General features: G+C 33.2%; 1 protein-coding gene across 4 annotated transcripts in view; it reads right to left on the bottom strand.

Moving 5' to 3' along the window:
- Liprin-alpha (PTPRF interacting protein alpha) overlaps window positions 1-16,574 on the bottom strand; it is a 134,270-nt gene that overhangs the window by 66,600 nt on the left and 51,096 nt on the right. For all 4 annotated transcript variants that reach the window (XM_072537468.1, XM_072537469.1, XM_072537471.1 and 1 more), the window contains exon 2: window positions 9,387-9,488. In XM_072537468.1, coding sequence (XP_072393569.1) covers window positions 9,387-9,488 — 102 coding nt within the window. The remainder of the gene's footprint in view (window positions 1-9,386; window positions 9,489-16,574) is intronic.

Raw genomic sequence — 16,574 nt, 5'->3', positions numbered from 1 at the left:
CCAGTTCTACAATGTAGGTATAAAATACAGTATAGTTATTCCTGGTTTAACTTATACCTAGAATTATTCGAAGTATAATTGATTGCGCGTTCTACAATGTTCGAGCAAGGACAGTATACATATCGAGACTAATAGCCTTGTAGTTCTAATGAATGACAGAGTCGCTAATTTTCCTAACATTGACACATTGACAGGGGCATAATATTTACCTAAAATATAACTTACCTTTATAATTGTTTGTCTTTATTTTCTTAATATCATTTTGTGCTCATTGTTTTATTAAATTAAAATGGAAAATAACGTTGCAACAACTTTACCTCAAATGAAATTGATGTGTTGGTGAGTTTAGTGGAGAAATTTAAAGAAATTGTAGGTAATTAATTTATAAAATTTTGTTTTTGAATATTCAGATTTATTTATTATTACATTCTAGAATGCAAGAAAACGGATGCCGTAGCAAACAGCGGGAAAGAGGCAGAGTGGCAAAAAATAGAAATTTAATTTAATTCTATGTGTAGGACAGATAGAACTGCCAAAATGTTAAGAATCAAAGGGGCTCCTTAAAGAAATCGATAAAAAAGGAATATGCCGATTATAAGCAACAAATTATACAAAACAGATGGTGGGCCAAAAAGAGATTTAGGGCTTAGCAGTGCTAGTAATCGCATATTAGCTATAATTGACGTTGGGGCAACAGGGACAATATCGCAGTTTGATTCTGATTTTGGTATGCAAAATATGTTTCATTATTTTTTATCCTATAGATACAAATATTAGATGTACATATTTTTTTACAGATACAGAAATTACTGTTCAAGAGGGAAATAATATTCCTGAGGAAACTCTTGAAATTATCAATATTCACATTGATAAATAATTTAGAGATTGTGAGATTGATGACGCTAATGTAAACACAATAGAACTGGTATTTATTACCACTACTTCTGGTTTGTTCGTAATGTTATGTATTGTATTTACAGACAGGCTGTAGTTAGAAATCATGGACCCCACAACAGATTAGGCAGCCCATGAGCAAAGCATTGAAAGTTTTAAATGTTGTCGGTAAGCGATTTGTTAAAGCATTTTTTTTTTTTTATTTCTAGATGCAGAGTGTGATGCATATAGTAAGGAAAACTTGCACATAGTTACTGGAGAAAAAGAACCTGTCAACTCTGCTGATACATCAAAAGATAATTTTTTTCTATATTTCAAAATCAATAATATTAAACATGTAATTTTTTAGGTTTTGCTAATACTGGAAAGAGAAAAAGGTTTATAAGAAGAAATCAATTCCTTCAAAAATAAAGGGGCAGCAGAACTGTGATGTATATGAAGAACTAGCAAAAAAAAGATAGAGTATATATATTTTCAAATAAGTTTGCTAAAAGAAGCGGCAAAAAAAAGAAAAATGACTTGCTGAAAAACATAAGTTAGAGATTTAGATATTACTGGCCATCCAACGACCTTGAATTCTTTGACGTGAATAAAATAATTAAAAAGTTTAAGCTTTTTACCTCAGTTTTTTAAATAACAAATTAAATTAAAACTATTTTCATCATGTGTTATATTTGAATTTTGAGTTATTATAAGTTAACAAAATTATTTAAAATGAGAGAAGCTCCCATTTTGTTCTGTTCTCGCATAATGCCTTGGTTTCTATCAACTGATAAATGTACTTAATCAGCTTCAAAATGAAATTCATTTGTGGCTCTTCTTCATGTTCTTTTATGGCAATATTGTGAAGAAGCAGTTGCGACTATTATTGCCTGTGAATGTTGCAATGACACCCGCATACCCATCGAGAGGATATGAAACCTACGTTTCCACACCCCATATGATCTTTCCACGCAAATTCTTGTTCGTATATGTGCTCCATTGAAAAGTGTTTCAGCAGGAGTAATGGGCTGCTCTAAGAGAGTGATTAAAACATTAATATTACCATACCCGCTATCCCGTAAAATAACACTCGTACCAAATCCTCCATTATCAACCTTCCTCTGATTCTACTGTCTTTATAAATTACTTGATCATGGAACGAACCGGGCCACCGTGCAACAACATCCATTATCATTAAACGTACATCACAAATTGTTTGTACATTCCATGAGAAATATCCCATCCGATTTCTGTATCTTTCTGTTCCATTTCCACCTAGAGACATTATACGAACATGAATGCACTCAATAGTACCAATAACATGGGGGAATCTGGCAATGGCATTATTGTTTTTATTTCTGAGCCTTCAGAAGTATTGTGGACTGTATTCCTTGTATAAAAAATATTTATTCTGACTTTTAACACCTTTATTATAATTATTTTATAAGAACTTAAAATTAACAAAACCAAAAAAAGAATGTCTTATTTCTCCTTGACAGCTACGCGCCGTCGTTGTCGCTAAAGTTCGATCCATGCGCCCTGTGGTCCGTGCAGGGACGGCTCTTGCACTGTTGACTGCTGAACATGCCGCCCCCCTTGAAAGGCTTAAGTGATGCCTTTCAAACAACGCTTCTTGTAAACCATAACCATTATTGTTCATCCATTGGCAGGACGGCTAACTTTACACAAGGCCTTTTGAATTCACCTTTAGAAGTACGCACAGTCACAACCCGCACAACATTATCTGTCCCAGCATGTAGTTGCAATATTCTACCCAATTCCCATTTAGTAGGAGGAAGACCATCCTCTTGAATAATAACCAATGATCCAATTTTCACGTTGTCAGCTGCTGTTCTCCATTTGGTTCGCTGCTGAAGTGAAGAGAGGTACTCACGTGACCAGCGTACCCAAAAACTCTGAATTATCTGAGTCAGGTGATGATACCGTTTCAACTTATTCGGATTTATTTCAGTTAGCTGTTCTTGTGGCAGTGCTACAAGTGGTGCTCCAATTAGAAAATGTCCAGGGGTGAGTACACCAAGGTCTTCTGGACTTTCCGATAGAGGTAATAAAGGACGGGAATTTAGGAGAGACTCAATTTGCGTCAACAAAGTATACATTTCGTCATATGTAAATTTATTATTACACATTACCCTTCGTATATGAAACTTTACCGATTTTACAGTTGATTCCCAGATGCCACCAAAATGTGGTGAGTGAGCTGGAATAAAATGCCAATGAATCTTATGTTCCGAAAAATAATCTAAAAAATTTGATTTTACCGTTGCATCATTCATAAATGAATATAACTCCTGCAAATGATTATTTGCCCCAACGAAGTTAGTTCCATTATCAGAATACATATTTTTACATAGACCTCTTCTAGCAATGAAACGTTTAAATGAATTTAAGAATGAATTAGTACTTAAATCATATACAAGTTCAATATGTGTCGCCCTTGTTGTAAAACATGTAAAAATACATATATAGCATTTAACTACTTTACAATTCCGTAAATAGCTTGTTTTCAATTCAAAGGGACCCCCATAATCTACACCACAATTATAAAATGGCCTTGTAGGCAGAAGTCTAGATTTAGGTAAATCTCCCATAAGAGGTACAAGCAATGTAGGTTTGACACGAAAGCAAGTAACACATTTATGCAGAATGTGCCTAACCGTGCTACGTCCAGATAATAACCAAAATTTTAAACGAATTATTGATAGCAATGCTTGTGGACCTGCATGCAAGTATTTATGATGATACGATATCACTATAAGTTTAGTTAATACATGACCGTTCGGGAGTATGATTGGATGCTTCTGGTCAAAAGACAATTCTGACTTTTGAAGACGTCCACCAACTCGTAATAGTCCTGTATCATCAAGAAAAGGATTTAATGATAAGATTTTACTCGATTTATGTATTGGTTTTGATTTTTTTATTGTTTGTATTTCCTGATGAAATACTTCATTTTGTGCCATATATACCAAACAGAAAAAACTTCTTTCTTTTTCATCTACAGTAAAAGGACCCGTTGTCTTATTATTAGATGATTTACAATTGGTGACAAACCGAAGTATATATGCAAAAACACGCTGCAATTTAGCTAAGCTGGAAAATCGGTTCCAAATTTCAGCAAATTGCACAGTTGATATAAATGTTTGAATTACCTTCTGGTCAGGTATGATAGAAATGTGTGAATTTGACAAAGCCTTAGTAGGCCAAGACAATTTATGAGAAGCTAACCATGGTGGCCCATTCCACCACAATTTTGAAGTGTTTAATAACTTTGGTTCATATCCGCGCGTAATTATGTCGGCTGGGTTATCATGCGAGTCGACATGATGCCAGCTATATCCATTAGAAAGCCTTTGTATTTCCGACACCCTATTTCCAACGAAGGTTTTCCATTGTGACGGTTCACCCAAAATCCAATGAAGAGTTATCATTGAATCAGACCAAAAATGTACCTCATCAAAGCTAACACCTATTGTTGCGATAACCGCCAATACCAATTTGGCAGCCAATAAAGCACCACACAATTCCAATCTAGGCAAAGATATTGTTTTTAAGGGTGCTACCCTTGATTTCGCACATAATAAATGAACTAAGCAAGAACCACCTTGATCCAGTGACCGAATGTAGAGTGCTGCGCCATAAGCAGACTCTGAAGCGTCACTGAAACAATGTAATTGTCTATTAATTGGATTAGAACACAAAACTTGCCTGCTAATGTGAGTTTTCTCCAAATCTGCAATTGATTCCCTAAACTGGTTCCAAGCTGTGTGTAAATCTAAAGGTAAAGACTCATCCCAATTTAATTTTAATTGCCATAGTGATTGCATTATTAATTTAGCTTTAATTATAACTGGCCCTACTAGTCCAAGAGGATCAAATATCTGTGAAACTAAAGACAGAACTGTTCTTTTGCTAACCTTTGTGTAATTAGAAAAATTGATTTTATATTGAAGCGAATCTATCTTTGAGTTCCAATAAAGCCCTAATGTTTTTGTTGTAACATCATCTGCAAGATAATGTTCAATGTCTCCCTTTATTTGAATATCCTCATCAAAAATTTCAGGTTTGTTTGATACCCATTTTCTAAGTGAAAATCCTGCTGTGCACAAAATATTATTTAATTCATCCTTTAATGATTTTACTTCTTCAATTGAACTCCCTCCTGTAAGCAAATCATCAACATAAAAATCCTTTAAAATCACCTGGGAAGCTAGAGGCAGGTTCAATTGATTCTCATGAGCTAATTGTTGTAAGCTTCTTATAGCCAAAAATGCTGCTGGAGCGGTCCCATATGTTAGTGTTTTCAGCTTGTATGTCTCAATTGGTTGCTCATCCGAAAACCTCCATAATATTTGTTGTAGTTTTTGCTGAGTTTTGCAAACAAAAACCTGTCGATACATCTTTTCGATGTCTGAAGCTATAACTACATTATGTTTTCGAAAACGAAGAAGAATGCACATTAAATCATCTTGTAATTTTGGTCCGACCATTAGAACATCATTTAATGACAAACCACTGTCAGTTCTAGCTGACCCATCAAACACTACCCGTAATTTTGTAGTTAAAGACGTTTCTTTTAAAACTCCATGATGTGGAAGATAGTAGTTGGGTGTTTCTGAATTGAAGTCAGTTTTATCTTCAACCTTTGACATGTGACCCAACTGGATATATTCCTGCATAAACTCATGGTATTTAATTTTCATTTCCAAATTTTTATTTAATTTATTTTCCAATAATTCAAATCTTTTTAGTGCATTACTATAAGAATCTCCTAAGTCAGAAATGTTTGACCTTGTTGGTAATTTAACAACAAAATGACCGTTTTCATTTTTAATCGTGCTAGCTTCAAACAACTCTTGACAATAAATGTCCTCCTTGGACATAACCTTTTTTGCACCAAATTCTTCTATTAACCAAAATTTTTCAATTTGGTTTTCCAAAACATTAGACGAAAAATTACATACCACTGAATTGTTGCTAACCTTAATTGATTGACTAACTGGCCCTGAAATAACCCATCCCAACTTAGTTTTTTGGAGAATTGGTTGATCTTTGCCAAGTTTTATCTGACCCACACATAATAATTGCCAAAAAACTGATGCTCCCAGTAATACATCAATTTGTTTTGAAACCCCAAATGTTTCATCTGCAAGTACAATGTTTTTAGGAATATTTATAAAATCCAAGTTTAAATCCGAAGTTGGTAAATTGTCAGAAATTTTATCAATTACCAATAAAAATGCATTTGTTTGATAATTGCTAAACTTTGATAAAAGTGTCCCATTTAATGCCTGAGAAATGTTTGTTATACCTTGACCTAAACCTTTAACCGGAATGTGTACCTTATCTGCCCGTAATTGTAATTTTTCAAAAAATGAACGTGATATAAAATTTGACTGTGAACCTGAGTCCAATAAAACTCTACATTCATGCAAAATTCCATATTTGTCTTGCATATATACTAAGGCCGTTGAAAGTAAAATATCAGTTTTTAATCTGTATGATATACCTTGCTTAGAATGATTTAAAAAATTAATTGAATCCTGACCTATATCACCCGAATGTGATTCTAAAAAACATGTCTGACCTATATCACCCGAATGTGATTCCAAAAAACCTGTCTGACCCAAAAAGTTTAATTGAGATGTACCTTCCATTGAATTATTATGGAATGCACCTTGTCCCTGAATATGTACTTCCTTTCCCTGATTAGATATGCCATTTCCCTGTGTGTGTGTTTCTTTCTGGGTAGATATACCACAAATTTGTGATTCAACCTTTGATCCGTTGAGTTGAGTTGCATTTGTTTGTAAATGAGAATTGTTTATAAATTTACCATCCATATGTAAAAGAGTATTGTGTCGTTTTCCACAAAGTTTACAACCTCCCCATGTACAATGTTGTACTAAGTGTCCATCCTTTAGACAGTTCCAACATGCTTTTGATTTTGTTACCTCTTGTCTTCTAGCTGACACTGATAAATTATGAAATTTTTTACATGAATAAAAATAGTGCGGTAAATTACAAAGTGCACATTGTTTGGATGTTGCAATGAATGACTTTGATAATGTCATTTTTTGCACCCTTTTTTTTGTTTCCTTTGATATTTGCTCTATATCTTGTTTATCCCTTTCTGAATTTTGTAAGTGTTGTACTTTATGATCTATAAATGCTAAGAATTCCTGTATCGTAGAAAATTCGTTAACTGGACCCTTTTCTTGCCATTCCTTATTTGTGTAATAATCAAGCTTTTTCTCTATGGTACAAAGTAAAAGAACATCCCAATGTTCAACTGGATAACCTAACATACCTAGTGACTTTAAATTTCTTTTTATACAACCTGACAATTTCTTTAATTCTAAACTATTTACCTGAGTTATTTTTGGATATTCATATATAGCTTCAATATGACCACGTGCAATAAGTTTTTTCTTTTCATATGTTTCAGATAAAAGTTGCCATGCAATAGTAAAATTTTTGCTAGTAGTTTTTAGCTGCTCCAGTTCATCCTGGGCATCCCCTATCAAAGCCCTTTTTAAATAGTGAAGCTTGTCAACATCATTTAAATCAGAATTTTCTATGACCATACTAGTAAAACTATCTCTAAATTCTAACCAATGTTGATAACAACCATTAAAAGTTGGAACTTCCAGTGGTGGTAACCGTACATTTTTTAAGCTATTTCGATCTAAACTAGTATTGTGACCTGAGTTTGCTATAGTCTCGTTTAAATTAACTTCATTCTTTAATATAATTTCTGCAGAGGCTATTAGTTTAAAATATGCATCCTGAAAATCTAACCTTTCTTGTAATTGTTCCTCTGATGTGTCTAATAAGTCAATTTCACTTTGTATTTGATCAAAATCATTCCACCATTCTTTGCATTTGTCAACCCTAACTTGTAATTCTACTATTTTATCGTGAGTAAAACTGCTTATAAATGAATCAAATTTTGTAATTTGTGCCTTAAAGATACCACGCTTTCTTTTTAAAATTGTTAACTGATCCATTGCATCGACTATGTATAATATTAATAAAGTTTAAAGCTTGCTATTAATAAATCCTAACAAACCGAAATTATAATAACCTTGTGACACAAATTAATATCTCTTTTATTCCAGGATAGGTATTATAGGAATGAAAAATGTGTACTCACCACATACCATGCCATATAAACTTTTTCACTTGCCGATAAAAAATACACTCTTGTTGCTTGTTGATAAAATCCGTTCGAATGACCATGCATAATGTTTTTATTTCTGAGCCTTCAGAAGTATTGTGGACTGTATTCCTTGTATAAAAAATATTTATTCTGACTTTTAACACCTTTATTATAATTATTTTATAAGAACTTAAAATTAACAAAACCAAAAAAAGAATGTCTTATTTCTCCTTGACAGCTACGCGCCGTCGTTGTCGCTAAAGTTCGATCCATGCGCCCTGTGGTCCGTGCAGGGACGGCTCTTGCACTGTTGACTGCTGAACAGGCATAAAAACCTTTCACTGCCTAACGTTCCATGTCTGTCTCTGGAAATTTTATGTATATTTGTCTTGTGACAATAACACATGCATAGGTTTTGTTACTCCAGCAAAGTCTCCACATGTGAGTAAAAAGTTACCTGTAGCATAAAAATGCAAGGTAAGAAGCAAGTTTCTGGCCTTATAGCTTGATTGAAATCTGTTAAGGGTTTAATTTTATTTTCAATAAAATTTAGCATTATGGAAAATGTTTCCATCTGTAACCGGCAGCGTTTGAAAAATTCTAGTTCATCAAATTCCACAAAGTAATTTGGCCTAAATTTTTTTTTTAATTCAAACCTTTCAACTCTCATTTTTTTCCATGAAACTTACAGAAATTTTGAACAATTTGAGCTGTAGATATACTATTGCTTCCCTTTTGTCCTCATCGGACTCAAAAATATTTAAATCTGCTGGATTCATTTCGAAAATATTAATTCAAATTAAAAAGCAACAAATAATATCATCTATAACCTTATTCGCTCATCAATCTGTTAAGGAATATGACATACACTGCTGACCAATAGAAGGCGAGAATAACTTTGTCTCTAGTATATTCGCCCGAGCTGACATGAATAAGTTATCTGTTAGTTTATACTGAGAACAAACTTATTCTGAACTTGTAGAACACAATTTTTTGTTATTATACTGTGTATAGCTTATGCTAGGTATATACTTGAATCGTAGAACCGGCCCTTAGTCTAACGAAAACATGCCGTGTTAGACCTACTCTGCAACTTGAAAGGCTTGAAAAATGAAAGTACAAGTACATCCACATTCCGAACAAATTAAGTGGAAATTTAATGATTGACAGACAAAACAAAACAAAAGAAAATAAACGCAAAAATTCTAGTTTTATTACTGACCATTGTCCTGTGAAACATCACCGATAAAACTGATAACAGGGCACATACTATATTTTATAAGAAAAATAAGGAGATCTAGATGGCACAATCTACTCTGATACTTACCCTTGTATTATTTCGTTCAGCCTTCAATTCTGAGATTTCTTCCTCTCGTTCTAAGAGTTGTTCTCTCGCTGCATTTAGTTCTTTGGTAAGCGTAGCAAATTCCTGCAATAAAATAAAAAGAATTTAATAAAAGAAAAGTAATATTGAAATACGCCATTATAAAAATAATAAGCCCGTTACTATAATAAATGTAGAGTACGAAAAAATAGCCTATATGGAAATAATAACCCAATGTACTAAATTTGTGAAAGGAGACACTGCCACTACCATAACCGAATTTAAGAGAGCTCTCCATTGTAAGTTCCTAACTTCACTTTGGGGTTACACAATATATTAATTTAGTCATACATCATGATGAAAAATTACATGGCTCTCCATACCCTTGGAGTAAAAAGCGAATATAATAGCCTCTTTTACTACAATGTCAAACTTACCATGACATGGTGCTCCCCGTTAGATAACTAACGAAACTGTGTCCACCGAGTGGCTCTAACAGTGAGCACCACAGAGAGGGCTCTGACTTGCTTTTGTTTGGCAAGTATGACTTGTCTGTAAACAGCTTCCGGTGGGGGAATTAACTGGTGGGAGGGCACTCTATTGTCCTGACACTAAGAAATCCTTGCATTAAAGAACTTTTGAATATTTATCTCTAGTACAGCTATCAGTAGTAGAAATAACGTCTTAATTACTGATAGTATTGCTGTTTCTTCAGAGAACTATCTTCCCACTCTAACGTTGACAGTCTGATTAAAATGCAGATGAGTTATTATTCTAATATCTAGATTTTTATTTCTAAGCAATTTTATTAGGTAATTATGACGAACTTTATCAAATGCCTTATTGTATTGTATTTGAATCAATGTGTTAAATCCAAATAATGCTTCTCGTGTGAATAAATTTTCTATAAGATACGGCTGGTTAAAAATGTTTTAACTTATTACCTTTTCTGAAAAATAACAATAAATACAAAAAAATGGGAGATTGCACTTAGAGCCTTTATAATTCGTCTAGAAAATCTTTATAATATAATAAAACAGTCCACCAAATGTCATTAAAATCTATTATTTAGATTTCGCATAATAATTATGCAATCTAACTTTTTTTTCTAAATTGAAATTTTTTAAAATCTTACATAACAAAAACTAGACCATTTAGAAGTTTTCCAATTTCTTTTACTAATAAAAAAGCACTTTACCCATCTAACGAATTTTATGGCATTAAAATCGGATTATTTGGGCATCCTCAGGAATGTTTTAAAAATTTATAAACAATTTTTTGGCTTATAAACAAATAGAATAAGTCGGTAACTACCTATTAGCTGAAATTAAATTAACAAAACGGCGTAAGAAAACACTTGTCAAGAAACTTCTTTTAAAAGAAAAAAAGTTGAAACCTAAAACCAACGCCCCTCATAGGGGAGGAAAATGGAATCTGTACGTCGTAGAAAAAAAATATTTCAAATAAAAAATGTAGCCGAGATAATTTTGAACAAAATTTTTCATTAGCACTTTTTTTGTACAATGAAGTGTTTATTCAGAAACAACGCTTGAATCGACCCGCGATTTTGAATGTCAGCTGCGCGACATGGTGACGACTATTATCTAGCGCGTACCAAATCTCGTACATTCGGCGTAACACGTAGAGGCCGATGAAAAACGAATGGTTTCAAAGGATTCGAGGGTAAAATGCGGGAAGATTTGTACTTGTTTGAATCGATGTATAACTTCTTCCAAATAAATAGGTTTTGTCATGTTTTTAGAAGTCATTATATACATATAGACCAAAAAAGCATCTGCGGTTGCTAGAACTCTTTATATTGATACTAAATAATTGAATGTCCTTTTGAAATAAAAAAAAATATACTAATTTGAGTACTTTACATCTTTAGCTATATATTCAACTCCCGCTCATCCGTGAGCCGATGAGCCGTCTATTTTATAAACTAACTAACCGTAACTTATTTTATAAACTAGAACTAATATATTATTTTAATATTATAAACAAAAATATAATATTCTATTGTTACAATGTAAAGTGATCAGCAAGGAAACATATTTTCTTAGGCGCCGCTAATGATGAAATTCATAATTTCCGAGAATGCATTATTGATACGTGATTCCAGTTACTTTTGACCAGTTACAGACGCGTGACTTTGGATAACTAATTTCATTTTTTGTTTGCTAGACTATAGTTCCATCATATTTTTTTAAATTTTATTTACTGTGGTCATTGCAAATATGCAACTATAGTCGTGTTAACGCATTTGTATACTCGTTTTCTTTATAGCATAAACATGTTCTACTTAATTATTTGAGGATATTGGCTCCGTATATACGGTTTCGAAATCAATTTTTGATGTAGTGATATCATTTTTTTCTTGTGCATTTAATTAATTGGGTTGGGATGTTGCCAGATCCGGAGGCTTTTTAATTTTTTATTTAGGTACAAGTTTTAATTAACACTTAACGTTGCAGACACATAAATCTTTTTAATATTTAATGAAATGTACTATTAGTTGTTTTGGAATTCGACAAGTGCAGGAATACAAATGTTATAGCATTAGTACAATATAATTATACAAAGACGACTTAAAGTGTGTCAGAGGAGTAAAGTAATGTTCTGGTAATGTGATGTTCACCATGGCTATTCTGAGCTTATATTAAATTACGCAGCCATGAAATTCTTCTCATTCCGACAACTCTCTAGTCAAGTACAAGGATGTACTTGTACATAGTATCCAAAGATTGGCTTGTATCTCTATATGTTTATCCAGCGTATTGCTAAAAGTAATTTGAAAACATCAAGCGAAGAACTTACTTTATTTAAAAAATATATATATTTTTGATTATTTGCAATCAATGGTCCAGAAGTAGTGATGGTAGACAAATTCAAACTGTTCTCTTTATTTTGAGACCAAATAATGGTAGCAGATGAGATAGGAAAAACGGAAAAATCAGTATAAGAATCATACAAACACTGCCTGGGGTTATTGCGGCTTAGGTCGGGTAGCCCTGCTGTTACCACAGCCAATCTCAAGCCCGGATTGGCAAGGTTAGCAACTTTTTTTTTAAACCATATTGCCAGACTCCAGTAAGAGCCTAAGAAAGTATGCATTGAATTCTGGCAGGCAGAGGTGGGGAAAATCTTTTTAGACATCTAATGTCACGACCTATCAATTGTAAAAACGTATACTGCTTAAAGAAACAATGTAAGGCCTCGGAACCGGATTGATAATGTGAAAACGAACAAGGCAAAAAAATAAAGGCAAGAGACAAATATACAAATCCCAAATGAGAGCTACCATGAGGTTACATTTATACCATTTTTAAGTAACCAAACTTGATTATAAGCAATCATATAGTATTCAAAAAATTATTATATTTATAGTTTTAATGAAAAAAAAATACTGCAACTGTTGAATTTCTTCGCTAGGGATGGTTTTTGTAAAGGTAGAAATTATGTGGTAAAAAATTAAAACAGTAAAGAAAGCTAAATTTAATGTCACTATATAATTAAATTATTCCAAATTGCTTGAATTTACAATTATATGATTTTTTCTAATTAGGGTCATTTTCACCTCTTAAAAAATAAAAAGCAACCAACGGCAATCAAGTTCAATTTTAAACTAAAGCGTAAGTATAAACTAAATCCAAATTTCTAACTTTCTAAATTTTTTTATTCTAACTTCGTTATTCGTGCAGAAGTTTATCATCAGTTCTCCATTTTCGTTTTTAACATTCTCGTTATGTTTTTGCTTAATTCCGAGTGTTACTTAGTTGCCTATTCGAGCATTAAAATCCCCCAGTATTCTCATCTCTCCTTTGACTTGGTCCACTACTTGTAAGTCGTTATAAAATTCGTTTCCTTATTGTTTGAGACTTGTTATTTTCTAGGCTGTTACTTGTTGTTACCATCCTTTTATGATACGTAATGACAATCTTTGATCTGATTTTGGTATTTTTGGTGTATTAGTAAGGCTGTACCTTATTTTGCTACTCCACAGTAGATTAGTATATATTCACCTAATTTTTATTGTCCTTTTCCTTTCTTTTTTGTTTCCTGTAGAGCGCATATGTCTATTTGTTTCTCTTTTAGCACTTATGTTATTTCTTGGTTTCTTTGAGCGATCTAATGTGAGGAGGATCTGCTGCTCCCACCATGTCGACCCGCGCTAACTGTTCAAAGTCAATCGATGATCGAGATTCATCAAAACAACTTCAATGTGAAGCCTGTAAACAAAACTCACATCTAGTTTGCACTGATCTACGTGTCGAAGATCGCGTTACAAGGCATAAGCTACGTGGAATTAAAATTCTTTGCAAGAACTGCTGCTCTAATATCGAAAGTTTTGCTAATTTAAAGACGCTCTTAAGAGATTTAAAAGAGGATCGTCAATCAAAAATTGATCTAATAGATCAAAAATCTAGCTAATGATATCAGTGAAAGACTTTTACAGATCGAAAACAAGTCATCTATTGAGGATCATTCTTCATCTCCAAAATTTACAGATACCATAGCAAATGAAGCGGTTGATCGCATTAACCGGGCTAAGAATATTTTTGTTAGGGGTGTACCAGAAATTACAGGAGACATTGAAACAAAGAAAAGTCAGATATTTTAGATACTGTAATGTGTAACTCCACTCCTGTCACTTTTTTATTACTGGAAAACCAAACAATCGCTTCCCTAGGATGATAAAGGTCATTATGCAAAATAAACATGAAACCAAACATATTTTGAAAACAAAAAGAAACTTTTACAAAACGTCTCTTTAAAAAACGTTTCCATTATCGACGATAAGACTCCGAATCAAATAGAATGCCTAAACGAACTTCGAGTGGAACTGAAACAGAGAAAACCGAATGGAGAGGAAAATTTAACCATAAAATATATACAAGGTGTCCCGAAAATTGTAAACTTTCGTCACTAATTCTGATATTTCAGGTTTTTATATTTGGCTCTGTTTCTATACTAATCTAGCTACTTTAAATTCCAAATTTAATGAATTTTTATGCAACATTCAAAACCTAAATCCTCAAATAATTCTTATCACTGAAACATGGTTAACACCAAATGATGTTGACTCTCTTTATAACATTGATAATTATTTCCTTTATAGGTGTGATCGTCGTAATCGACGTGGAGGAGGAACTTGTATCTACTTGTCTTCAGAAATTACTAATAATTTCTCTTTTACATCTCTTGATATTACTGTCCCTAATATGGAACTTCTTGGCTTAAAAATATGTCATAAAAACTCTTTTGTTTTTCACCTAGTATGTGTTTATCGGCCTGGTGATTCTAGATTACCAGATGATGAGGCCCTTATCGCATCACTTGATGAACTGTCTAGGCTAGAGAATCTGATTGTTATTGGAGACTTTAATTTTAGAGACATTTCGTGGCCTATAACTGATCCACCTAGTGGCTTAACAACTTCCAAAAATGTATTTACAGATTTTGCATTAAATTGTAATTTACATCAATTCATAACGGAGCCGACTCGTTTCAGAATCAATAATTTACCATATATTTTGGACTTGGTATTCTCTAATGATCCACAGTTATTAACACATCCCCTAATAAGCTCTCCAGTAGGTAACTCAGATCATGCAGTCATAACGTTTCATATTCAGTTTAACTTACAGTACTGTACTTATAATCCTACTGTTAATAAAACGGAATATGAAATAATTGATTTTGAAAATGCAAATCGCCAACTGGCTGATATTGATTGGAATGATGTTTTCGGCGACATAAGGAATCCAGTTGTGTTCTGGGATAAGTTCTTACACGTTGTTAATTTCTGCAAAAACCAAAATACCTTCAAAAAACCATATACAAAAATAACATAAAACCTTGGATTATTGGGGAATTAATATATTTGATCAAGTATAAAAGAAAATTGTGGAACAAATATAGACGTACAAATCGCATAGAGGATTTACTAATTCATCGAGACGTTGCCACAGATTTAAAGAAATCTCTACATGAAGCTCGTGTTGCCTACGAAGAGATTATAGCCATTAGTAATAACTGTAAAAAATTGTACAAGTATATTAGATCTTCGTTGACAACAAAAGTTTCTCTATACCTTTACTGGAAAATGATAATGGGGATATATCCCAAAGTAACTATGAGAATGCCGAAGTCCTCGCCAGAAATTTCTCTGTCGAACCCACTAATCATCAATTGCCTAATATTACTTCGTCACGAGTTTCTTCTTCCCTTGAAAATATAATCATTACTCCTGAAAAAGTTAAACATCATCTTCAAAGCCTAAAAAATAATTCGTCTCCTGGTCTCGACTTCATATCTTCTTTATTTTTAAAGAAATGTTCTGATGCTTTAGCTTACCCACTATATGTGATTATGTCCTTATCGTTCACCACACATATTTTGCCTCCTATATGGAAAACCGCATCTATAACACCGATTTTTAAAAAAGGGAATAAATTGAATCCTAATAACTATCGTCCTATCAGCTTAACACCTATAATACCTAAGATAATGGAATCTATTATTGCCGAGACAATTTCTGATTTTCTGCAAAATGAACTGGTTATACCAGAACAGCAGCATGGTTTTGTCAAAGAACGTTCTACAATGACAAATCTTCTCTGGTGGGTCAATGAATGGTCAAGAACATTAGACGGAAAAGCCCCGGTAGACATTATTTACCTTGATTTTGCTAAAGCTTTTGATCGAGTTCCAAAGCGAAGACTATTACATAAATTGGAACACCTTGGTATCCGTGGTCAATTACTGAGATGGATCGACGCGTATTTAACAGATAGAAAGTTTTGTGTTATGAGTTGAGGACTCTTTCTCAGTTGAGAGAACGGTTTTAAGTGGGGTACCGCAAGGATCAGTTTTGGGCCCACTTTTATTCATAGCATACTCAAGTGATCTACAATTTCACATTAAATGCAGCAAAGCTTTCTATGCAGATGACACGAGGCTATTTTCCGATCCCTCCGTAAATTTTCAGTTACTACAAGATGACCTTGATTGCATATCGGAATGGTACTTTACTTGGATGCTGCCTCTTAATGTGGACAAATGTGTAGTTCTTCACATGGGTAAAAATAATCCGTGTCTTCCTTACTCTATTAATGGGCGCGAGTTAAAAACAGTGAAATCACATAATGATCTAGGTGCTGTAATTAATACAATCTAAGTTGGTCG

The sequence above is a fragment of the Diabrotica undecimpunctata genome, chromosome 7 (assembly GCF_040954645.1).
Source record: "Diabrotica undecimpunctata isolate CICGRU chromosome 7, icDiaUnde3, whole genome shotgun sequence".
NCBI lineage: Eukaryota > Metazoa > Arthropoda > Insecta > Coleoptera > Chrysomelidae > Diabrotica > Diabrotica undecimpunctata.
The sequence above is the reverse complement of the archived record's forward strand: the minus strand, read 5'-3'. Positions and strand labels throughout refer to the sequence as shown.